We start from the raw sequence: 26,017 nt of genomic DNA on the forward strand, positions 1-26,017 counted from the left end.
TCAACTACAGCTCACTTCTGTTTTCCGTGAGAAGTCCTGCCTCCTCGTGCTTCTGTCTCGAGCGTGCTCTCGTTTCTCCTCCCTCCTCTCCTTACCTCCTCCCGCAAGCTCGGCCCTGCCTCCCACCGCTTTCCAAGGCAAGCCGCTCGGTGGCGCCCCCCTGCAGTCGGTGGAAGCGCACTGCAGCTGCCCCACTCCCCGCGCCTCTCGATGTCAGCCTCCCGGCGGAGCTCGCTCGCTCGCTCACATTTCCGTTGCTTCAGATCTGAGCGCGCATCCGGCTCGGCGCCGCTGCAAAGGTAAAGCCGCAGCCGGAGCTTGGGAGGGAGCTGGGCTGGTGTTCGGGGAGCAGGGAGAGAAGGGTGCTTGGGACCGACCCATGAATGCAGCTTGTATGCGCGTGTGTGTATGTGGGGGGGGGTCTCTCTGTATGTATGTGGCCGCTTGTGTGTGTTTGCGCATGCGTGTGTGCTTCACAGGAGACAGCGCCTGGCCGCAGCGCTCGTTCGCGTGCGCGTGTCACTTTCAAATCGCCTCCATGCGCGCGGCCAGGACTGTCTCCTGGGAAGCACACATGCCGACAAAAGGGGCTCGGCGGAGACGCGCTTCGCGCGGCTAGCCGAGACCTAAAAATGGGAGAGTATGAATACTTATAGAGGGGACATTTGCGAACTGCCCCAAGAACTCGAATAACAGACTGTGACCGCCATTGAATGTGATAATCCTGGGTGTGTGACAGATCAATGTATAACTGTTCTTAAAATTTATGGAGGATAACTATGTACAATAAGTGGAAAATACCATTTAATTGTAATTTGTAAGGAAATAATGATTGTGCCTTAAATAAAATAAAGTTTGAGAAAAAAATATGCTAATAAAAATGATTTTCAAAACAAATGGTTGGTAAGATGACACCAACTCAAGCTGCCTGTTCTCGTGTTCAGGGAGCCTGTCAATGGGTTGGGAACCCAATCGATTCCATGCAGAGAAGATTGGACCTCACAGCTCCCTGCTTCTTCACATACCACATAGCAGTCATATAGTCTGTCGAAGCAAAGGAAGCAAGTATTCGTGTCCAGGCAAATTGCCTGCAGTTTAGGGAGGTTGATATGCCTTCTCTCCTTGTCTGGCGACTGGAGGTCTCAGGTCCTCCAGATGCGCAAGACACTCAAAGGTGGAGGCATCCGTCACTAATGTGGCCCTGCTAATGTTGGGCAAAAGGATTCCCCTCCCCCCCCATCCTCTATCAACCACCAGGTGGTAGGTCATTGCAATGTACACCTATTGAACTGTCGCCGGACATTTAAATAATAAGTAATTATGATAACTCAATACAATTTCTTCAATCTCTGGGGAATGTAAACCTGCACTGGGCCCAGCAGGAGTTGATCATGTGATATCCAAGCCACAAACTCAAACCATACCACTCTGCAGGATGCATTCAACTTGCAGCGGGACCTCACCAAATGACATAAATATAAACATTCCTATTATAAATGTAGCTTATAATACACTGCAAGCTATATTAATTAGATTGTGGAAAGATGTATTTATGCATATTTCCATACACCAGACATCAGTTTACTTTAATCGAGTCTCGGCAGGGACGCTCAACATCCTGTGAATCTGGGCAAATAACGTTATCTTCCCATGCCTAACAAAATTAATGTGTCGGCCTGTAACTCAACTGGTGATCATGTAAAGCGCTCTGATACCTTCAGGTCAAGTTCCTGCTAAATAAAACTCCCACCCAAAAAAAACAAGCATTGGCATAGCCAATAGGTATCGCTTTTGGGACCTTATAAGTATTTAGCAAGCGTTGTAATTCAAGCCTCTATTTCGATTTTACAACCGCCCTTCCCCCCTTCTAGACATACAGATAAAACAGTACAAACAGGAGCGAAAGATAGCCCGTGAGGCTTCCACTTGAAGTCTATCTTGAAAAAGTCTCTACTCCAGTTCATAATTATCTGTTTTGCTGAAGTAGTATTTGTGAGCAAGTGCCACCTTTCTTGCATTGGTATGCCCCCACTTTTTTTCTGACTGCTGATGAGCTTTGACTGAGTGTGCCCTGGGCTCCTGCCAACCAGGTACCCAGGGCCTGTATTCCTTCACTAAAACTGTGTTGAAACCAAAACCCAATTGGCATCTCTGGGCCCCTGTCAGCTCCTAGTAAATGGTACCCTTGGTACCCAGGGCATGATGACCAGAGAAGACCCCCAAGGACTGCAGCACTTATTGTGCCACCCTTAGGGGCCCTGTACCCTGGCACCCAAACACTGCCTTTGCAGGCTGAGTGCCTAAGTACAGAACTAAACAAAGAGTCGACATGGCACACATCCATGTGTGCCATGCCCACAAACCCAATGCCCTGACATACAGTCACCCATCTAGCTGGGTGCCCTATGCCAGTGGTGTGGGCACAGGGGCATGAGCCTTGTGCCACTACAGTGCCCAGGGTCATTCCTGGGCACTGTAAGTGCAGTGATGCCATTAAGAGTATATGGTGCTGGGAGGTCGACATTACGAACTCCACAGCACCATAATGGCTACACTGAAGACTGACAAGTTTGGTATCAAACTTCTCAGCACATTAAATCCACAATGATGCCAGTGTGGATTTAATGAAAAATGCACCACAGAGGGCATCTTAGAGATGCCCCCTGAAACCTAACCACAATCCATGTCTGGACTGAGAGGCTGCCCAGGCTGCCACACTGCAGACATGTTGCTGGGCCCCTGGGTGGAGAGCCCCCCGCTCTCCTGGGCCTGCAACAATGCACATCCTGGGCGAGGTGCTAGGTCTTCTCCCCCAGGATGGGCAGGGGGAAGCTTCAAAGGCCTGCTGCCTCTGTGAGCTTTTCCAGACCATTTGCTGTACCCAGCAACTGGCCCCCACCAGTCCTGACCCCACTTTGGCGGGAAGACTAGCGGGAAAAACTACTTCAGGAAGGGGGGTGTGCCAGCCTGTGCCAACCCCACCCCTCAGGTGGGGGAGACGAGGTGAAGCACGACGCCGGGCTCCGGCCATCTTGAAGATGGGGAGCCCTGCACAATCACAACTAGGCTCCTGCCCCCCTCCCACAGGAGAGGAGCAGGCTAGGGGGTGTACCCACCCCAGGACAGGGACCTATTAGTCCCTGCCCTTGCCCTACCTGTAACGCCCCTAAAATCAGTATTTAGGTGCTCCATGAACCTTCCTTCCTCAGGACCCCGTTAAGAAAGGAAGAAAGAAGAAGAAGAAGACCCGCAACAGGACGACACCCACTGACTTGGCCCCAACCCTACCGGCCTGTCGATCCTGGAACCTGCTCCTGCTTAATCCCGGCGACTCCTGCGGACAGCAACCTTGGGACACACGGAGGAACTGCCTGCCTTGACCCTCTTAGAGACTGGGACTCCCATAAGCAGAGGCTCTGCTTCAACAACCAACCCCTGGTGCCAGCCAGGAAGCTCAAGACCTGCCCACTCTGCACCCACCGAGCCCGGCCCGTGCCAGAGTGATCCAAGACCACGAGGACGTCCCCCCCCCCCCCCGGCGACTGTGAAGCTTGCAACATGCATAGTTACTTAGAGCGGCAGAGAGAGGGCCTTGACCCCCGCGACGAGCGAAAGCTAGCTCCTTTCATTGCAGGCTGCCCTTGCAATTAGGTAGAGGTGGGACGCACCATTGTGCTGCAGAGCAGGGGAACTGTAGGGCATCATTGGAGCCCCTACTAGGCTCAAACTGGAATGCAAACACAGCAAGGGAGTTTTGGACTTGGCCCTTCTGGCAGGTTCACCCCTGAACTTTTTGCTTTTTATGGTGACCTGGTGTTAGTGATTTCTGGCTTCTGCGCACTTTACCACTGTGTCCCAGGGTAAAGTGCGTGCGTGTAGTGAGGTTGGCCTGCCCTCCGATAGGAATGCATGGGGAATGTAGGTGTCCCTGGTAGTTCCTGATGCGTGGGGAGTGCAGATGCGAGTTTGGTATGTGCGGACTCGTGTGATTAAATGCTGTGCGATGATGTGTGCGGCGTGATTGTGTCTAGTGTGAAAGTGCCACTTCTAGAAGTTGGCATGTTTGTGTAAATTATGTGAATTGGCTGTCTGGCTTATGATTGACTGGAGCTGGCTGGGCCTGGCTCCAGGAGTCAGGATGGGTCTGCCCCGGTGGTGAATGGGAGATCTGCATGAGTGATGTGAGGGAGGGGTACACCTGGGACCTGAATAGGGCTGAGATTTCCCCACACAATGCTGGCTCTGCCCCCTGTGGTGCATCTAATGTCCCTAGCCTGACCAGTGAATGAGAAGAGGGGCTGAGCACATCAGAGTGCTCCAAAACCAGCTGCAACTGGTTTTCCCCCACCCTACAGACACAGACAAAGGGATTTAGTGTATAAAAAGGGGCTGTGACCCCTTACAAAATGTTCTTGCTGATCCTACCTTGAGGGGGGCCTGCTGCTGCTGCTGGGCACCAGGAGGACCACTGCTGGGACTGCCTCCCTGCCTGGAGGGCCCTGTGAGCTGGCCCCTGGGCCCAGCATTTGCCCCCCCCCCGCCTTCCCTTATTTTTGGACTTTGTCCCTGGATCTGAAGGGACTTGGGTGGCCTGCCAGTGCCTGAGGAGTGCGGGCCTCCCCCTCAAAATAGCACGTTGCGCCGCTGGTGCAGGCGATCCCTTCCTAGAGGGATTCCCCGGCGTGGGGATCCCCCATTTGACCGATTTTCAGAGCAGGTGCCCATCCTGCATTTTGCCGCAGCGTGATCCTGATTATCGGCGCGGGCGCCCACCCTGCTTATTTGCCATGGTTTTCGCATTATTGATATCCCTAGCGGGGGCCCACCCCGCAACTTGCCGCCTCCACAGAGCGCCGCTGCGGACCCGGGAATCTCTGCCCGGCTGCTTCTGACGTAGGGAGCCCGCCGCGCTGGGATTGGTCCCAGCCCCTGGCATCGCCTAGCAACCAAGAGGCTCGCCAGGCGGAAGGGGGAGAGAGCAGGGAAGGCGCTAGGCGTCTCGGCCTCAGCGCTCTCCCCGGATACCGCCACACCTGCCCCGGGGGTCCTAGCAGTGAGGAGAAGGAGCGGCTGGACCCGGCAGACTGAGGAAACGACCCGCGTCCCCTGCCGCCTCCCGAGAGCAGTCCGGTGAGTGGCGCTGCCAGGGAGGAGGGGGGCGCGAGAGAGAGGCACGATTGTGATTTCGAGCCCACGAGGGCTCCGGGGGCACCCTGGTTCTTTAAAGGCCCCGTGGGGGCCCGGGCATTTCCTCAGAGTCCACGAGGGACTCCAACGAAGTGGGGGCATTTCTTTCGAGCCCGAGAGGCTCCTATCTTCCAGGGGGCATTTCTGAGGGTAGAGCGGCCCCGGTTGGCAGCGGGCCGCTCCCCCAGTGGGCGCATTTTCGTCAAGCCCACGAGGTTCCCGGGCCCACAAGTCTTTCCAGCCCACGAGGGTCCAAGGGTCCAACTTTGTTCAGAGCCCACGAGGTTCACGGGGGCACAGTTGTCTTGATCATAGAGCCTGCTAGGCTCCTAAGACTCCCACGTTGTTTTGGCCCCATTGATCGATTTTAGACCCAGGGGAGAGCCAGGAGGCACGCTGGTGCCAGGCTCAGTTCTCCAGCTGCCCAGCACTTAGTGGGCAGCTTTTCCGTTTAGGCCAGTTCCTTTGCGCAATCTTCTTTGGCTGCCTGCGCAGCCTGCCCTGACTTTCTGGACACAGGACGTTTCAGCCCCTGAGAGGCCAGTTGGCCTGGGGAAAGTTCATGTGTAGTGCCCTTGCTAGGAGTACATGTTTGGCCTCATGTGATCTTTGCGCAATTGTGATACCTGCCTAATGTCATTGCTGCATCATGTGTAATGTTTATATCTCTGAATATATTGGGGTGCTTAGGAGGTTGTTTTTCCTAGTATAAGGTTATGCTAGTGAGTTTATAATTCCCTGCGTGATATTTTCCTAAGGTAGTTAGGGTTGCGTAGGTGGTACTTACCTCTTACCAGTGGTTACTGGGCGTGTGCTACATTTGCTATTTGGTGCTACAGTTATTATATGTTCTATGTTCTAAGCGCTATTCCTACAAGTATTCTATGGTCTACAAAGTACTAATTCTACCAAGTGCTAAATCTAAAAGTGCTCATTCCTGACAGTGGCCCACGTGGCCCTGTCCCATGTACATAATCCCCTGTAAATTCTGCCCGTGCCTCAGGCACATTGTAAAGTGTGTGTTTATTATCTAATGTATTTGGTATAATACAAAGGCTATTTTTATATATAACCTTGTGTGGAGTTTCCTTTGTGGTGGGCCTTGGGTGTTGTTGCTGGGTGCGTGTGCAAATACTTAACCTACATTGCCTCCGGGATAAGCCTTACTGCTCGTGTCACGTTACCTAGAGGGTGAGCAGGGGTTATCTTTGGTATGTAATTACCTTGCCCTGACTAGAGTGGTGGTTTCTGCCTGACTTTGGCGCAAGCCTTGGCCAACCGGAAATCACATTTCTAACAGGGAGCATAAGAGGCAGCATAAGTGATAGCAATGAATCCCGTGCCCTTATGGCGCTTCTGGAGTTAGCGGGAAACCCGAGAGGCCATGAGGCACGCTATACTAAAGAGAGGACGACCTTGGCATGCAACAGTGAATACCACCCTCTCACACTGCGATAAGAGAGTGAAGCAATAAGGCGAAAATGACTGGTGCCCAAAGACCCTCCTCGACGAACCAAACGTCGCCTGCAACCTCAGAACCAGGGGCCCCTCCAACCGCCGACCAGCCGAGGGTAAGATTTCCTGACACCCAAAGACCCCCCTTGTCCCAGCGCCCTGCAACCCCCTATGCCTCCCTTTGGGGTACCTACCTCTTCTCCAGGATCCCAACTTACCTCTCGAAGTGGTGGTCGCACCTGAAGAATCACCGTCCCAGAGTCTGCAGCCTTTGTTCCCTTTTTATCTTTCCCATTGAATAACATTGAGCACCCGACGGCTCAAAAGCACCCTGCACCCAGCCGCCAGAGTGCCCCTGGCAGTACAACCTGTACCCTATTCTACTTCCCCATTTGCCCTGATCAAGTGACCAAGAGTCCAGCTCCCGCAGCCACGTGGCCTGCAAGCCAGCAACCACCAACCGGAGGCCCCCTGCCCCTCATTGGATAACATTGGGCCTAACTACCTCTGCACCCGGCCGCCCCTGTGCCGCGGAGGGTGAACCAACTGTACCTACCTGACCCTGGGGGACCCCTGAGTCTATGCCCAGAACCCTAACTTCCCCAGCCGAGTACTCACCTGGCAGCCGGTAACTCACTTACCTGCCATTGGATAACATTGACTGGTTTGACTCGAAAAATCTTCTAAGTGCCTACTTTTGAAAACTTAAAATATTCACATAAAATCAAACGAATTCCGAAGTACTCACATGGGATCAGCAGAGAATCCAGTACTGCATCTTGTCGCCCAGTGCTGAACCGCCAAAGTAATCCTAGTCGGGTTTACTTGTAACTTGAATTTTCTCCATAGGAATCCATTGTGTGCTTTCTGTGAAATTTGTCTACTTTTGAAAACTTTAAATATTCTTTAAAGATCATACCAAATACTGAAACGTAATTACTTACCTGTTTTAAGCTGAGACCCCAGTGCTGGACCCAGGAGCCCAGTACTGGATTACAAAAGTAAGGAGATCGTACCTTACCTGCAACCTGAATTTTCTCCCATTGGATAACATTGCCAGATTTCTTTGGAAAAGTGTGAACTTTTAAAATAGCTTCATATTCCTGAAAAATCACTGCAATAACTAAAACGTTTTTACTAAATTGGTTTCAGCTTAGTCCCCAGGACTGAATCTAGGATCCAGTCCTGGAACTACCAAAGTAAACTATGAAGTAATCAAATGTGTTTATATAGAAAAACCCATTGAGCTCAATGCTAAATTGTGTGTAGAATTGTGTTGCCTACTGCAGCCCCTGCACCTATGGTGTTTACAAAGTTCATTGCCTTACTGCAAAGTACTTATCTGAGACCTCTCATATTGAGAACAGTATATTTTGATACCTGTTGGTTCTAAAAATAAAATAACTATATCTTTGATATAAAAACAATTTAGGAAGTGAGGAGCTTGGATGCAGACCGCGCACCCATCGTTTTGAAGCGCTGCATTTATAGGCCTCGGCTGAAGGTACTCGGAGGAGTGGGAGGCATGTGGAATCACTGTGCTAGGCTCTGGAGTTACACAGTTGTTCCGTTAGGAGCTCGTTCGCGCATGTTGGTGAAGCACTGCAGCTAGGTCTGGTTTCAGCTCTTTCCCTCTTGTATGTAAAGCACTGCCCCAGTTTATGATTTCAGAATACCTGGTAAGGGGTCGGCCTGTGCACACTCTCCCAATGTGAAGCAGTCTGTCTAGATCTGTATTCACAATTTGGAGCAGTTTGTGCCTAATGCTATCTGTACACAATCCTGTGTGAAACACTGCACAGACCTGGGTTCAGTGTGCTTTGTGCAGAGGTAACCTGTGCACGCATTATGAGCCACTGGTTCTTTTTTCAAAGTGGTTCATGCTTGAGTGCAGTCTTCACCTAGGTTTGAAGGGGTTGGTCTCTCTTTGTCGAAGGGGAGCAGTGCTTCCAACTTGTCCAGGGATCAGATGGAAATTTTTAAGGCGATGGAGGAGCATGGCGGAGAGACAGCGCCCAGGGAGAAAGCAGGGGTGAGGCTGATCTCACCTGGGGCCCAACGAGATCCTAAGAGTGTCTACGGCATGTCAGACGTGGAGTGCCCGTCCACAAGCTTAATGACCTGTGCAAGACAGATGGCGGCTGCACACGTGCACGCTTGCGTGAATGCAAGCTTTAGGCCGGCCAAAGCTGTGGAGTAGCACTTTGAAAACCCACCTACGAAATGTCTTGCAGAGCAATGCATGTGCTGGCCCAGCGAGACCTAAAAAATATTCACAAGATTGCTGACCCTTAATGAAAAAATATCAATAGAAAATTTGTACAATTTGGTGTAACTTGACATTTATAATCAAATGAGGAAATATGGTACCCAAATATAAAAAATGGGTCTAAAATGAATTCACTTGCGACTTTCGAGAATATGTGGAAAAGAAAGTTTCAGATATTAAAGCACAGTGATCACCAGGTAATTGACATCAGAAAAAGCAATGTCACTCCAACATCCCTCCTCCCCAGATAACCTTCACCCTTTCACCTTATAGTACATGAATCTAACAGCCTTTAATTTGATAGTTTGTATACCTTGCAGTTGAGGCATGCAGCATTTTCCAGTTCATAACTTACCCGATAATTCGAGAAAAATAGATGCAGATGCCATTATGTTTTCCGGAAAACACAACCTCGGGGCTAGTCATGCCACCAATACCCATTGATGGAGCACTGTGGTGTCCTGGTGTCGCCATAGGATAAAGTGGAGTAGATACACTGGGAGGTTGAATACCTAAGAAAAAACATAATATCAAAATAATTAACATTGATGCTCATGAAAAAGAGATAAACATTAAAATTATTAAAAAGAATATACCTTGTGTCGGTGTTCCCAAAAAACTGGGATTAGGCATTGAACTGCTAATGGAAATTGGGGAACCTACGAAAGATTGAAAACAAATACTTGACTGAACTTTCTGGTGAATTTTCACTTAGTGAATTTTCTGCTGTTTTATCAATAATCATACTATGACCACTGTCGAAAGAAAGTTCATATACTAGTAATTCATATTCTTAATTCCATTAAATAAACAATTCACGTTTTGTGGCTGCAGCCTCAGTTTATCAAACTTTTTATGCTCACAATTCTACCTCTTCTTAATACGTACAGAAAACAGCAGGCAGTATAAGGTGTGTCATTGATCACTATCGAACCGCCATCTCAATATTAGTGCTGGATGAGAGCACAAACACCATTACTCTAAAAGGTCCAACACAAGAACTAATGTAAACAGACAAACAACTTTCTGTTGGCTCCGATACTTGAACCTTAGATCATAACAATGGCCAGCAGGAAAATCAGAACATTCTTCCCTTATGCTAGTCACAAGAGAATAGGCATACATGGTACCCAGGTTGGTCCTGTGCATGTAAGTCTCTGCAGCTGATCATTACAGACACGTCATAAACTATTACCTACTACCATCGCCTCCCCATACGTGACAGATGCCCACAACCATACAACTATATAACAAGCGACAAGTAGTTGTATAGAGAGAGAGCGTATGTATGAAGGACCAGAGTTAGTGAAAAGACAACTTTTGGTAGGATATTAGTAGACATGCGGTGGAGAGCACAGATGCACGTGGCCTTTCCTGCATGACATATGGTTCAAGAATATATGAAAAAATCCCTTCCTCAGGCCAGAGAGCAAACCAGGGCTATCTGGCCCCAACCGTGGTGGTTGAGGTTGTTTGCAAATGGTGCGCAGGGGCCGACCTACTATAGCTCTGCAAAATGGGCAAAGTAATACCTTTTCTGTACTTGACTCTCAGGGTAGACAGGCAAAGCAGTCACAAGCTTCTCAGGGAGGAAGTATGTGGCACACATGCTCAGAACGCGACAATCACAAAAAAGACACAATAACTTCAATGTCCAGCCCACTGATTGTCTTTTTCAAAAAAAGAAAGCAATACTAAATACTAGACATTTCATTTTAGTTCACAGCGTACCATTCATAGTTATGACTCTACCTTTTGGAGCTCCACCCAGTGGTTCCCCTCATGCTAATTCCTCCCAGGAGACCCTTTATAATCTTGTCCCGCCCAAACAATTAGGGCAGAAGTAAGAATCAGGCTCAGGTGCAGTTTTCCGGTAGCCTACAAGTCAAATAGGCATTCAGTTCATATGAATCAAGAGTGCTTACACTTACTTGGTGAAGTAGTGGGTAACGTGTCTTGTGCCAGCCTCTTGTAGGTGGAGGCATGCAGTGGTTTAGGATAGTGTTTGGGGCTACTGAGAGCGTGTAAATATCTTCTATAGATTTAAGCATTACTAAAGACCAAAGCTGCCCTGAGCTTCAGGCATGAAACTGCATTTAACAGTGGCACACAGACATTTGTGGCTGGAAAAATTAAAACATGAGGCCTTAACTGACAAACAGACACTTGGTGCTGGATAAGTAAAAACATGAGGCCCTAGTCAGATGCTATCCATTTAATGAATCATGTAAAAACATGCACAATTAATACATAGTTGACTTTAAATGTGTTTTGAACTTACAAAGTAGCATATGTTTGTATTGAATTAACACACATTTTAAAGTGTGGAGAAGCTGAAATACAGCTTGTGATTTCATTTTGCTTTGAAAGCTTTAGCACTGTCTCTTCAGATAAAAATTGAATGTTTACCTCCTTATTCTCCTTGAAAGAAAGAGGCTTCTTATAATTTACAGCCGGTCTCTTGCTTTTATCAGTATTCAGTTGCTATGAAAAAGCCTCATTCATTTCATAGCTAGAGTAACTACAAAGCACACATTTTTCTTCTGTATCATTGTAAAATGTATTTACTGTTTCCTTCATGCACTGTATGCAATTTATGATGTGCTCTGTATTGATTCTATTTTGTTCTATTATCAATTCTGTAACCTGACTGAAATTTGACTAATTAATGATGAGTCAGAAAAACTTACATTTTGATTGGAAAATAAATACCTTTAAAACTAGTCACAACTCTCATTATTCGCCTAAAATATTTATTTACATTTGATTTGCCCGTGTTTATGTAGGAGTCCTATTGGTCATAACAGTGGAAAAGATCCATAGTCTTGAGCGGAAACAAGGGTGTTGGTAATTAAAAGTAAACAGTGCTTTTGCAAGGACAGATTATCATGAGATTATCAGTTTGGTAGCAGAGGATGGTTAGACACCTTGACCAAAATGAGCAGAGTTTAGATTAATGCCCTGAATGGAGCTACAAAATATTGTCCAAGTTAGAATAAATCTCTAAACCTCAAAAAGTCATGATTCCGGAATCCAATGCCCAGAACTAGAAGACTGGCAAAGTGGTACTGGAAGGTAATGTAGAAGGCAGTTACTGGAGTGGTGTATTAATAGGATTGTGAAATATTGTTGTTAAATGTGTAGAGAAATGTTTAAGTGTTGTGTGTAGACTTGGGCACTTTTCTGCCACCCCTTCTCTATCTCAACATCATTATAATGAGTTAGCGATGTGTTTTCAAAATAAAGTTGAGACGACCGACTGTCAACTTGTCATGGGCGCCTCTCAACAAAGGAACTTAACTCTCCCCACAACTCAAACAAACAGAAATTGTGACACATCCTCCCCTAGGTTATTCAGTGTGAGGACCCTCTCCAAATTAGGATATGGTCCCCTTTGGACCTGGCTACACTGCAATTACTACTGGGATCCACAAAAGTCCGGCTCCCCGCTTGACCCCCTTCCTCCCTCTAAACTCAGACTCTTGGACAAGACTGTCCTTACTGTGATTCTCAACCTCCTCAACACATCTTAATGCACAGGACATGTACCTCAGAGTTGGAAACACTCTTTTGTCCTTCCTTTGCTAAAAAATGATGACCTCGATCCTCTTTGGTCAAACTTTCGCCCAATCTCCCTTCTTTCTGTCTTTTCTAAAATATTGGAAAGGCACATAGATGTCAAACTCTCCTCTTTTATAGCGACCCGCGATTTGTTTCACCCATCACAGTCTGGTTTTAGACCGAGCCATAGCACTAAATCTGCAGTACTTGGGGTCACGAAATGTCTCAGGCAACTGCTGGACTCCAGTGGTACTGCCGCCCTCATCCTGCTTGACTTAAGTGCGAGCTTCGATACAGTGTCACATTCCATCTTGACAGACCGACTATAGGCCTCAGGTATTGAGGTACTGGCCTGGAGGTGGCTTATATCCTTAACCCCTTCGCTGCGGGGGTAATTCCCCCACGGCGCAGGGGGTCCTTGGCGCTGCTGTGCTCGTGACAAGCCCAGCTCGTCATGAGTCACAGTAGAGCTGTGCTCATGACGAGCTGGGCTCGTCACAACTTCTCCCACTGAATAATTCGCCCGCACAGGCGGAGAATCAATCGCGCGTGAGCGGACCGCGGCAGTTATGACGAGCCCAGCTCGTCATGAGCACAGCTCTACTGTGACTCATGACGAGCTGAGCATTAACCTCTGGAGTCCGTCAGAGATCGATTTTGAGCCTATTGCTCCTCAAAATCTATGATTCTCCTCAGGCGGACATTGCTGAGAAGACGGGACATTGCATCTTTTCATATGCAGACGATACTCAGATTATCTTCTCATTATCAGCCACTCAGCATCAAGATCCCTCCCTGCTCCAGCTTGGCCTGAGAAATGTCTCCCTGTGGACCAGAAATGATCTGAAGCTGAATGGCAACAGAACTGTGGTCCTGGTTCTGGGAAAAAACCCAGACCTTGGGATGTTAACCACTGGCCTGCTGCTCTGGGACCATTACCTGCTCCGGTCCCTAAAGTTAAAAATCTTGGTTTTATTATTGATACCAACCTCCCCCTCAAACCTCAGGTGTCCATGGTCACAGTCACCTGCTTCTCAGTTCTCAAATGGCTTAAAAAGATCCTCTTGCTAATTCCACCAGACGTCCAAAGAACGGTGTTGCAGGCTTTGGTGACATCCAGACTGGACTACGGCAATGTTTTATACCTGGGCGCAGACAAATCCTCAATCCATCGCCTGCAGACCATCCAAAATGCGGCCGCTCGCCTTGTTTTTCGGCTGCCTAGATATTAGATTTGATTATTAGATTTGTAAAGCGCAACGAATGCCCGGAGGCGTCTTGGCGCTGAGGACTCAAGGAGCGTGAAAGCTAGTGTGTAGATGGACTAAATTTCAGTTTGAAACAGCCAAGTTTTTACTTCTTTCCATAATACTTTAAGATTCATGTTGTTTTTGATTGTGAGCGGAAGATTCCAAAACTTGGCGGATCCCAGCAAGAAGCTCCTTCCTCCCCATCGGACCTGCTTGAACCTGAGCATTTGCAAAAGTCTGTGTTGTCTAGATCTGAGGTTCCTGGGCGGCACATAATATTTTAAGCGCGAAATTCGGTAAGAAGGGCCCTTTCCATGGAGTGCTTTGTATGTAATACAGAGAGCCTTAAAAATAATCCTCTTCTTAACCGGGAGCCAATGCAATGCTCCTAGCTGCTAAGAAACTGATTCATGTTTAGGGATGTTCAATATTAATCTAGCTGCTGCATTCTGCAAGCGTTGCATCTTTTTCAAGAGTTGGGTTTGGATCCCCACATACAGTGCATTGCCGTAATCTAGTCTGGAAATGGCCAAAGCAATCACCAGCGTTTTAAATGCCTCCGGTGGAACAAAGGGGCGGACTTTCCGAATCATTTTAAGAATTGTCCAGAAGCTGGAAATAAGGCAATTAATTTGACTGTCAAAGGTCAACCTACAGTCAAACGTGATCGCAACATTTTTTGCCTTAGAGACCGGTGTTGGGCACTCCCCCAGATCTGCAGGCCACCACTTCCGAGACCAGTCCAAAGGATTGGCACCCAAGAGTAAAACTTCAGTCTTACTGCCGTTAAGATTAAGACAGTTGGATTGCATCCAAGAGTTGACATGGGTCATGCAGTTGTTAAAGCAATCGGCCACCTCCTCTTCATTATTGGTTATAGACACAACTACCTGAGTGTCATCTGCATAGGATATTACAGAGAAACCAAACTGTCCAATCAAAGAGGTCAAGGGGGTCACGTACATATTTAACAGTGTAGGGCTCAAAGACGAGCCCTGCGGTACTCCACACTGAAGATTGAAGGTTTGGGAACTAATTTGACTCGAAAAGATCTTTCCGTGAGGTATGACGTTGATAGAGTCGTAGCGGATTCTTGGACGTCCAGGTCAGACAATCTGGTAATAAGGATTTTATGATTGACTGTGTCGAAGGCTGCCGACAGATCTAATAATATCAAGGCGGCCTCCTCGCCCTCGTCCAATGATTTCCTTAGCTCTTCACTAGCAGCGATTAGAGCTTTTTCAATTCCATGACCCTCTCTAAACCCAAACTGTGAATGGTCGAGCAGATAGTTGGAGGAAACAAAGGTAGTAAGCTGTATATTAAGCAGTTTCTCCAGAACGTTTGAACAAAAAGGAATTCTGGAGATTGGCCAATAGTTGTTAGGCTCGGCTGGGTCTAGATGAGGTTTTTTCAGCAGCGGTAGCACAGATGCTACCTTCCATGCTTCAGGGAATTTTCCATGGAGTATTATTCCCGAGAATAGATCACTCAGTTGTTCACCAAGAGTCTCTGGAAAGAGATGAAAAACTTTTGGGGGGCAAGGATCAGACGGGCCCCAGATTTTGTACCTACTATGGTTTTAGTGATTTGATCCACAGTGGGAAGAAAAAAGGAGAAACCAGGGGAGCTCGGAGTAAGGACACTCCTTTGGGATGTAGATTCATCAGGGAGCTTAGAGAATGTTTTATAAACTAATTCCACCTAGTCGGCAAAAGCCTGGCCCAATATGTTACAGAACTGTGGGTTATTATCGGATTTCTCTTTTGTGGGAAGTTTATTTAATTTTTTGATGGTGACAAAAAGCTCTCTACTAGAGTTTTTAGATGTCCATATTTTCATGGTAAAATAATTGCTTTTTTCTTCCATAATTAACTTTTTATATGTGGCTAAAGTCTGTGCGTACTTCATTTTCAGGTCCTTATTATAGTTGTGCCTCCATTGTTTCTGTTCTCCTACATAATTGCTTTTGTTTCCTCAGTTTATCGGAGGACCAAGGTTCCGAGGGTTTATTTCTTCTTAGGTGGTAGATTTTAAAGGTGCTACTATATTAGAGACCTTAGTGATCCAAGAAGTTATGTTCTGCACTGCCTGATTCGTTTCTACCTGTGAGTTAGGCTTCTTTAACCTTAATGAGGTTTGAAGGAGGTCAGAGTAAATTTTTGCTCAATCTCGGTATCTGTGTGTTGTCAGTGACTTGATCGCTGTCATGTTTTGAGATGAGACTCCAATTGTAAATATGATGGCCCTATGGTTAGACCATAACACTGATATAACCTCCTGTATTTTAATCATAGGATTGGAGGTAAATAGGCCATCGAGAGTATGTCCTGCGACATGAGTACTTTCTTTGACCAATTGTTCCATCCCTAAGCCAGACAGGGAATCTACAAGTTTGGCGTTCTTAGGGTCCGAAATATTCTTTAGGTGGGGATTAAAATCACCTAGGATGGTGTAGTTCGCATAATTAATGCTGGTTTCCAAAAAGAGGGTAAGCTTATCCACCAGATATGCCTCAGTTTCACCGCTGCTTCATAAACAAAATCGGTTCAGGGTGAACAAGCGCATCGAATTCAAGGCCTTATGCTATATGATACGGGCCAAACTTGCCTTGGCTCCTTCATACATCCAAACCTGGTGAAACCCTATGTGCCCACCCGACAGTTGAGATCATCCAGCCTCTCACGGTTCACAGTGCCCAGATTTCGCCTTGCTTGCATGAGAGGCCGCTCATTTTCTTTCCTGGGCTCCAAACTCTGGAACTCACTTCCAGCTGAGCTCAGGAACTGTCACTCTTGGCTCGCCTTCCGCAAGAACCTGAAAACTTTCCTTTTTAGTTGCCAAGCCCGATTTCTATCTTGAGGCTGCTATCCGGAAGCCTGACGCTTTGTCCAGCACCAGGAGACCCTGTTGGGTAGGTGCGTGCTTTATAAATAAATAAAATAACTTAGGATAGGGCTGTTATACTGAAATTGAAAACAGGTCAGTCGAGGCCTAAGATCCCGGGATGTGCACCTATGGGTGGGACTCAGTGTGGTATACACTAATAGAATAGAATAGAAGCCATTTATAAAGCGCCTGGTTACTCAAAAACAGAGTGTCCCCGCGCTGAAACTGCAAGGGAGCTCAGAGGAGTGAACACAGGAAGAACGGACAAGGGCAAGGGGGGATGAGGAGATTAGATGCGGGGAAAGAGGAAGGTTTTCAATTTTCCTCGAAATCTTATTTCAGAGGGTTCCATCCGCATCTCGAGAGGGAGTTCATTCCAGCCCTTGGAAGCCAAGTATCTGAACGAGGAGCCACCCATCTTGGCTCTAGTTATCTTGGGGATTTTGAACAACATCGTACCAGAAGATCTAAGGTTCCTGGTAGGACGATGTATAGTGAGTAGACCTTGCAGATAACCTGGACCGGTGCCATGGGCTATGCGGTGGGCAAAGCATAGGGCCTTGAATTTAATTCGCTCCTTGATGGGGAGCCAATGGAGTCTGGACAAGGCCAGTCTCCCTGAGGCTCTTCGAGGAAGCTTGAGCACAAGGCGCGCAGCGGCATTCTGAGCGCACTGGAGTTTGTGGGTGCCCATTTTGCTCAAACCCAGTAACAAGGCGTTCCCATAGTCCAGATGGGGGGTGACTAGGGCATGGACAATAATCTTTCTTGAGTCCATGGGCAGAAGGTCTAGTACCTTCCGAAGGACCCTCAGTACGCTGAATCATCTTGCTGTGACTTTGTTCACATGCAGTTTATAAGACAGGTTAGAGTCCAATGTTATGCCCAAGTTCCGCACCGAAGCCACAGGGCAAGGCATACTGCCCAGTTCCGCAGGCCACCACAGGGGGGACCATGCGGAAGTAGATTTTCCTACCACCAACAGCTCAGTTTTATCGCCATTAAGGCGAAGACAATTGTTGTTCATCCAAGCTGCCACGGAAGAGAGGCAGTTGGAGAAATTGGTGGCATCTTCTCCGTGGTCGGGCGTAAGTTTGAACACCAATTGGGTGTCATCAGCGTAGCTGACAATGCCCACCCCACAAGTCTCCACTATGCGAGCCAGGGGTTCCATATAGATATTGAACACGGTGGGGCTCAAACTAGAGCCCTGAGGAACCCCATGGCTCGCCTTTCTGAGAGAAGACTTAAAGGGGGGGCAATGCAACCGAAAATTTCTGTTGGCCAGGAAGGACTCCAGCCACGCAAGGGCTGACCCCTTTACTCCCATTCCAGATAGCCGAGACAGCAGCGTTGAGTGCAGCACGGTGTCAAAAGCTGCACTTAGGTCTAATAATACCAACGCTGCTGTCTCTCCCTCATCCACTATGCGCCTAAGACTTTCGGTGGTGAAAAGTAGGGCTGACTCAGTGGAGTATCCAGCTCTGAACCCTGATTGAGTCGGATGTAAGAGCGAGTGATCTTTCAGATAACTCATGAGCTGCCTATTCACTACTTTCTCCACAATCTTGGCACAAAAAGGGAGGAGGGATATGGGGCGGAGATTCTGGAATTGGGAGACGTGGATGTTAGCCTTTTTTTTAAGGGGGGGATTACTTGGGCAATTTTCCAGGCATCTAGTACCTTACATTCCTCGAAGGACAATGATACAATGAGACTGATATAGTCAATAACTGTAGACTCCATAACTCCTCTGCAGCGAGTCGGAGGGCATACATCACTCGGAGAACCGGATTGTATACTGTTAACAATACTGAGAAGCTCTTGTTTCTCAGGAGTGATGAAGCACGTGAGACCAGGGGTCCCCGTGTTGCTATTGTTGGCTCTGCCAATTCGCTAGAACTGGACTCGTCTTTTGTGAAGGTGGCATGGATTTTGTCAATCTTGTTAACCAAAAAATCAGCAATGGAGTCACATAGTTCTTTCGAATACGTGTCCTGAGCTTCCAATCTAGTAGGAATAGTGAGTTCTTTATAGATCGAAAACAGTTCTTTGGTAGGATTATCCGCTGAGTCGATTCTATTTTTGAGGTGGCAGCTTTTTTCCGATCTCACTAATTTATGATATTTATGGAGTTCAGTCTTAGATAGCATTTTATCCTCCAGGTTGTAATGTTTTCTCCAGTTGCGCTCTAGAGTTTTACATCTGGCTTTAGCTTGTTTTAATTTTTCAGAGAACCATGGAGCGGTTTTAGACTGCCTGGCGGGGGGCTTGGATGTCCAAGGGGCTATCTCTTCCAGGGCATTGGACAGCCAATTCTCATAATTTTCGTAGGCTTCTTGAAGAGAATTACTTAGCAAAGGAGGATTTTTTTGGAGAGCAAGTCTGAAAGCTTCTTGGTCAAACTTCTTCCAGTTTCTACGTTTAAGGGAGGGGGGTTTAAGGATTCTGTTATCTGTGAGTATATTATCTATCAGAAACGGAATGACAAAATGGTCAGACCAAATTATTTTTACCGGAGGGAAGGCAGTGATGCCCTCCCAGTTGGCAAAGATGGGGTCCAAGAGATGGCCGTGTTGGTGTGATGGGGCAGTAGAATGTATATTCAGTCCTAGCGAAGCCAATGCCGTGGCCACCTCCTGTGCCTCTTTGCACTCCCTATCCTCAAAATGGAGGTTTGGGTCACCTAGAATTATAAACTTTTTGTAACGGAGAGCTGGTTGCGTGATATAATCAAGAAGATGACTTTCGAATTGTCCATCTGCTCCAGGAGGACGATATATCAACAGGCCGTTAATGATATTTCTCGGTCCAAGTTTGATGGTAAATAAGCCGCTTTCACTGTGCAGTTTATTGGCTTTTGTTAGAGTGCATTCTAGCTCAGTTTTATGAATGAGGGCGATCCCTCCCCCTCTTTGTTTGTATCTGTCTAGACGCAGTAGACAGTAGCCAGGGAGGGTACCTTCCAGCGCTTCTGGGGCAGACTCCTCATCCAACCACGTCTCAATTAGAAATAGCACTTCGGGCTTATTGCTAGTAATTAAATCGTGAATTTCCAATTTGTGTTTTTTCATCGACCTACAGTTGAGTAATAGCATGTTAGGTTTAGCTAAGGGTAATGCATTGCTTTTAGGTGATGAAAAAGTGTGGTTACAAAAGTCGCATGTGGTAGGAAAACTATCGGCTGGATAGTTATGATCACAGCCTATGGCCATTTTGGAACGTAGAACAAGAAGCTCCTGTTTCGTGTATCGCTCAAGGTGCCTTACCAGTTCCGGGACCTCAAGTGGAGTCAGAGGACTTAGAGGAGGAGTCGCCCCGCGCCCCGGTCTGTCGCGGACGGGCGCAGACGGGCTGGACTCTGGCTTGACTCCGGCGCGAATGCGGCGCGCCCGCTGAACGCGTCCGCTGCGCAGAGTCATAGCCGTTTGTTTTTATACTGTTTCCTCTCGCCCCAAGGGAGGAAGATCTACCCAAGATGGCTGCCGCACTAACTCTGCCCGAGCCCCAGGTCGAACAGCCCCAAAATCGCCCGGACCCTCTGGGGGAGGTAGCGCTAGATGTGGTGAGTACAGACTAGTCAGGAATTAAATTTAAAATGAAATGAAGTCTTCACCCAAAATCGGAAAAGACAACAGCGTCGCGATAAATCCGCGCGCAAGTGCAGGGGGGGAAAGGACACAGAGGGCAGTGCACACAAAGAATAATATTTTAAAAACAGGTCTAGAGAAGGAGTAAGAGTATCCGCCCGGCTCAAGCCTCAGGCGTCAATTGCAGGATTCTCGCGAATAGAGTCCTTCTACTGTTTTTATACTGTTTCCTCTCGCCCCAAGGGAGGAAGCCCTACCCAAGATGGCTGCCGCACTAACTCTGCCCGAGCCCCAGGTCGAACAGCCCCAAAATCGGCCGGACCCACTGGGGGAGGTAGCGCTAGATGTGGTGAGTACAGACTAGTCAGGAATTAAATTTAAAATGAAATGAAGTCTTCACCCAAAATCGGAAAAGACAACAGCGTCGCGATAAATCCGCGCGCAAGTGCAGGGGGGGAAAGGACACAGAGGGCAGTGCACACAAAGAATAATATTTTAAAAACAGGTCTAGAGAAGGAGTAAGAGTATCCGCCCGGCTCAAGCCTCAGGCGTCAATTGCAGGAATTAAGTAAGTTTGTCTGCTGTTTCGAGGGTGCTGTGCGTGAGGCGGCGTTACTAGTGCCACCAGTTAAGGGAACTTTTTGAAAGTGTAAAGAGTTAACATTTTGTTGGGGTTTCTTCCTAGAGTGCACCAGGAGGAATCCTAAAGATGTCTACTCAAAGCGTATATTCGCGCTGGTCAAGATTTTACTGGGAGTGGTTGTATGCAGATCTATATTTTTTTTTAGTGGAGCACACCAGAGTTGTTTTGTGTTCAATGTATTTTTTCTGTTAAATCGTTTTGGTAAAGCAGAAGAAACTGAAATTGTAAAGGGGAAGTTGTTGTGAGGGAGATGAATGACATTAGAGTGTGCCGTGCTGTGAAAGAACTGTTTTTTTTGGGGGGGGGGGTTTTGGAGGGGAGGGTTTCGCAGCCGTCACAGCACCTGCAAGTGTACATGATAGGAGACAGTAATCTAAGCGTGCCCAAGTTCCTGTATAAGATGTGAAATGGGTACCCTCAAGTGTCTTGGGATGTAAATGTCTCCAGCTTTCTATCAACAAACCCTCCTCCAATATATTCTGCATGGCCTCCCTTGCTTTAGTATGATAGTGTGCAAAACCGTCCGCTCGGTCTAGTACCGGCATCAGTGCCACATTAAAATCACCTCCCCAAATCACATGTGTGGAGCCTATATCTAATATCTTGCCCCATAACAATATGAAAAATTCCGGTGCATCAGTATTAGGGGCATAACAATTCACCACAGTGACCGTGTCATCACCTAGTCTCCCCCACACAATCACATATCGCCCTGCAGAATCAATCATTTTACCAAGGAGAAGGAATGGGACCGTTCTCTTAATAAGTATGGCAACACCTCTGGCATATGAAGAGTAGGAGGAGAAATATCTGCCACCAGCCCATTTACTTGCGAAGGAAGGGTTGGTTTGCGGGGGGATATGTGTCTCCTGTAGCAATACCAGTTGTGCCCGGTGCCCGTCCAGGTAGGAAAGAACCTATCTGCATTTACGTGGATTGTTAAGGCCTCTGACATACCAGGATATTATCGTTAACAACTCGTTAGTCGGTTCGCTAATCATATGCACAAACAATATATGTAACACATATCAGCAATGTCCTTGGTATCGCTGCCACCCCATATTCACCGCAAGCCTCTGCATTTTTATCATGTGCCTCTATGCTGCCCAGATCATAGTGGTCAACTACCCCCACCACCCCCCACCTCCCATTTAACAAACCCCCCTCCCACTGAAGCATCCCCAACTTGCCAGAATTGTCTACCTACCCATTCCCTGCAACAACACAATCCTTCCCAACATAACATAAGTCAACTTAGGGGAACAACCGATGGGGGGTTCTCTAGAGAGCATCACAGCCGCCCTCCTCCCATCCAGCCTTCAGACCTGTACGACCACTAGGCTTCAACTGAGGGAGGAAAGCGGGTCCTGGAATACGTTACCACCGGAACCTCTGCAAAGTTCTTCGGCACCATCTCCGTGTGATGATCCAAAGCACAGTCTATCCCCAGGATCAGCTGCCTGCATCAAAGTCAGTCAAAGTATGATAGTCATGTATGAGTGCCATAGTTCAATCTTCGTCATCCGTGCCGTGCTCATGTCCTCGTTGTGCAGCGTCTCATGCAGACCCTCCTCGGTTCGGTTTCTTCAGTGAGCGTAGGTAGTCCTCCACTTGTTGTGGGTTGGTGAAGAAACGCTGTTTCCCCTGGTGCGTTACCCGAAGGCGAGCAGGATACAGTAGGGCATAATCAATCTGTGCTGTGCGCAACTTCTTTTTGACCTCTATGAACTTGCGACGGTCCTCCTGTACCATTGGAGTAAAATCCGGAAAGATGGAAAAGGACACTACGTTGTATGCCAAAGTTTGTTTGGTGCGTGCAGCTCGTAGGGCCACTTCACGATCTCTGTAATTTAATATGCGTGCGATAATAGGTCTCGGAGGATTGCCAGGTTTCGGTCTAGGTCCGAGAGAACGATGCGCTCTTTCCACTATGAATTGCGTGGAGAACGCATCGGAGCCAATGGATGTTAGCAACAGCTTTTCAATGTAGTCTTCCATAAGCCCAGTGTCTGTGGATTCCGGAATGCCCGTGACGCGGATGTTGTTGCGTCTGCCTCGGGCCTCCAAATCCTCATTTTTTGCGGCTATGACGCGCAGGAGCTTGTCCATTCTTGCCAATTGCGCAGTATGGCTGGCCGTCGTATCATCAGCGTCCGATATTCTTCTCTCGGTTTCCTTGATACGTTCCTCGTGTTGGTCCACCTTATGTACGATGGCCTTCATCCTGGAGGACATACGGTCTACTTTGTCGACAATAGTGGCAAAACCTTGCCGCATTTCTTGCAAAATTTTCCGCATGTCTAGGTCCGTAGAAGCATCGCTGCCGCCCGGTAGATCTGCAATGTCCAAGGCGGCATCACCAGACTGCGCTTTAGGCCCTTTTTTCGCAGCCTCAAAGTTCAACTTCGGTTGTCGAGTGTCCGGTTTCCCCATATTGTCTGTTGGTAGTGCTCGGGTACAGCTCCCCATATAGGGCACACTAAATATCACAGGAACTTGAAATCGTAGCAATAGCAGCAGTGCCTGCCTTTTTAGTAGGACATAGGCCTGGAGCTCTGGACGTGTGTTATTGCGCGCTATGTGTCCGCGGCAGTAATATCCCTTGTTGCGCAAGCTGTCCTATATCACGGTTGCGCCCCACTTTCACCCGCCCGTGGGGGCAGAGTTTCCACTGATGTGTATGGCCTTGTAAATACCAGTCCTCCAGGATAGGCGTCTGCCGCTTTAATCTTCGTGCTTTTTATCCCTGTGGCCCAGCACGCCGCAGTCGGCAGCTTCCCGATGTACAAGGCGCCAAAATCTAGATAGGGCCCTCACACAGGGGGTGTACCGGGTCCCGGAGTGCAATCAAGCCGTGCAGCCCCCTCGTATGTCGCGTTCAATACCTGCATTAACATTCAGGGCGTCAGGTGTCATAGCTCTTTTCCCAATGCCAAGTCCTAGGTGCCAACACTCTTGGCTTGTGGAATGGAGAGTATTAGGGCCAGATCCCACCTCTGAAAATGAATGCTCTTGCAGCTCTCCACAGTACAGTAGGGCGTCTGGTGTAGTCTGGAGGTTTACAGGCACATGTGCTTCCTACCTGTGTCCACCGCAACGTTCAGAGACCGCCCACGAGAAAAGCCGCCGAGCGGAGCTCCTCCAGATGACACTCCCGTCCACCGCGGCCTACCTCCCTCGTGGCGATTCCCGGCAGTCGCCGCACACAGCGACGCACTCAGCTCCACCTCAGGTCTCGGGGGAAACTTCAGCTCCAGTTTTCTCAGCCGCGGAGCCTCAGATCGCCGTCAAACTTATACCGAGTGCCGGTAGAGGGTTCAGGTGCAGGCAGGAGGAAGATAGCAGTTAATGCGGCCCAGTTTAGCAGGATAAATTACAGATATTTGGTCAAGGCAGCAGGAGCCTCACCACATGGCGGCCATTCTGCTAGTGCGCCCTCTAACGCCCATCTGCTGTGAAAGTACTGTTGAGTGATTATCGTATTGAGATTGGTTGAAAGTCTTCAAGAAACTTAAAACTATGACAGGATTGGAGAAAATAAATGTTGGCATTTACAGAATTTAATCAAAACATTGCATTGAATTATTGCAGAAATGAAATTGTTCAAAGGCTTTAAGAAACTGTTGGGAGGTCATGTAAAAAATTCGATTTTGGTTGGTGATGCTCCTGAGGGAACGCCTGTGCATTTTATGCCTACAAATTTGGGACAAAATTCATGTTTGTGGGTTTGTCAATGGTGCAAGATTACTGAGAAAGAGGGTCCTTTGAAATGTCCAAAATATGGTACTTTTAAATTGCAAATTATTGACAGATTAAGGGAAAATCTGTGTGAAATAATGTCACCATCTAGAGCCACACAATCTGAAGCCTTAAGCATGTGGGAAAAGGCAGCAAGAGACAAGGAAAGAGGGGACAAACAGGTAAAGGGTCAGATACAAGAGAAGGGAATTAAGGATGACGAAAAGCTTTAAACCAATAGTGATTTAGGGGATGAAATATTGGATGCATTATTAACTGAGTGTCCATCACATTATGTGGTCCTTTCTACAAATACTGATAATAGTGTACCAGTAAATACCACAGTGGCTACTACTTCTGTTGAATCAAGAGAAATACAGACTGAGAGAACTTTATAGATATTTCAGATTGCCACACCACCTTTTAATTCAATACTGATAGTGATATTTTCAGGTGTTACTTCTTCAATTGTGACTGATTCAGTACAAACACTACAAGCTGTAGTTGTGCAGACAGTGCCTAGACATATTGTGACTGTCCTAATTAATATGGTCCCAAATCCAAAAGCTCAAAGAGTAATTATATTAGGGTTCATCTCAACATCTCAGAATGCACAGATTATTGAACAGAAACAGTTAAAGCATTGAAAGATGAGGGAAAAATGGTCTTACAACACAAACAGCCGAGGGAAAACCAAATATATTTGAAGATAGGATTTTTCAGCCATGCTTTGAGGAAGCAGCAGGGATTAAAAAGATAGAGAGCGTGGTAGAACAAATTAAGCTAGACCTCATAAGAATTTGAACCAATCTCAGGAAAAAATAATTTCCCAGAGTAAGGAAATTAAAATATGTGCAGTAACTACACATGACAGACTGACTGATTTGGCCCAAAAATATGAAATTAATGTTTCAGGACATTTTCCATTTCAGAAAAGCTTCAGGGTACATATAGATGAAGCAATTGAGACAATGCGTTCTTTAGGAATTATATTTTTAAATGCAATGGGTTTGACAAATTAGGAAACAAATGGACAAGGAAACATGAGAAGAAAAAGAAGCAACCAGACCTAGCAAGGAAACAAAATAAGAAAAGAAAACACTAGACCTAGCAAGGAAACAGGAGAAGAAAAAGAAACCATAGCTGCCCAGGCTCAGTTTAGTAGCCCCAGTCCTTATACAAGGGTGTGGTTCTGGCTGCTGTGGTAGGTTCGGCCATATAAATGGAGTTTGCCCTGACTGGGCTACTTGGCTGGCACGAAAGCAGGTACAAACACCTAATGGGCCACCACAGTCACCACATTGTCAGCCCAATAGGGCTATCACAATCATGAAGGCTTGTACTGGTTCCCACAAGAAAGCTTACTGAGAAACCGGGGTTGGGCCCTCTGCAGCATACATCGCTCATGGCTTTGTTCTCTGACATTCTGTTTTCT

The 26,017-nt window shown here is 47.4% G+C and overlaps 1 protein-coding gene across 2 annotated transcripts in view; it reads right to left on the bottom strand.

Annotated features, from left to right (window-relative positions):
- Window positions 1–26,017, bottom strand: part of NUP155 (nucleoporin 155) — an 898,957-nt gene that overhangs the window by 600,123 nt on the left and 272,817 nt on the right. Inside the window, exons 17-18 of one of the 2 annotated variants that reach the window (XM_078674974.1) lie at window positions 9,508–9,570; window positions 9,267–9,423 (exon numbers count right to left, since the gene is read on the bottom strand). In XM_078674974.1, the coding sequence (XP_078531100.1) occupies window positions 9,267–9,423; window positions 9,508–9,570 (220 nt within the window). The remainder of the gene's footprint in view (window positions 1–9,266; window positions 9,424–9,507; window positions 9,571–26,017) is intronic. The other variant, XM_078674975.1, reaches the window with a different exon arrangement.

Source organism: Lissotriton helveticus, chromosome 2_1 (assembly GCF_964261635.1).
Source record: "Lissotriton helveticus chromosome 2_1, aLisHel1.1, whole genome shotgun sequence".
Lineage (NCBI taxonomy): Eukaryota > Metazoa > Chordata > Amphibia > Caudata > Salamandridae > Lissotriton > Lissotriton helveticus.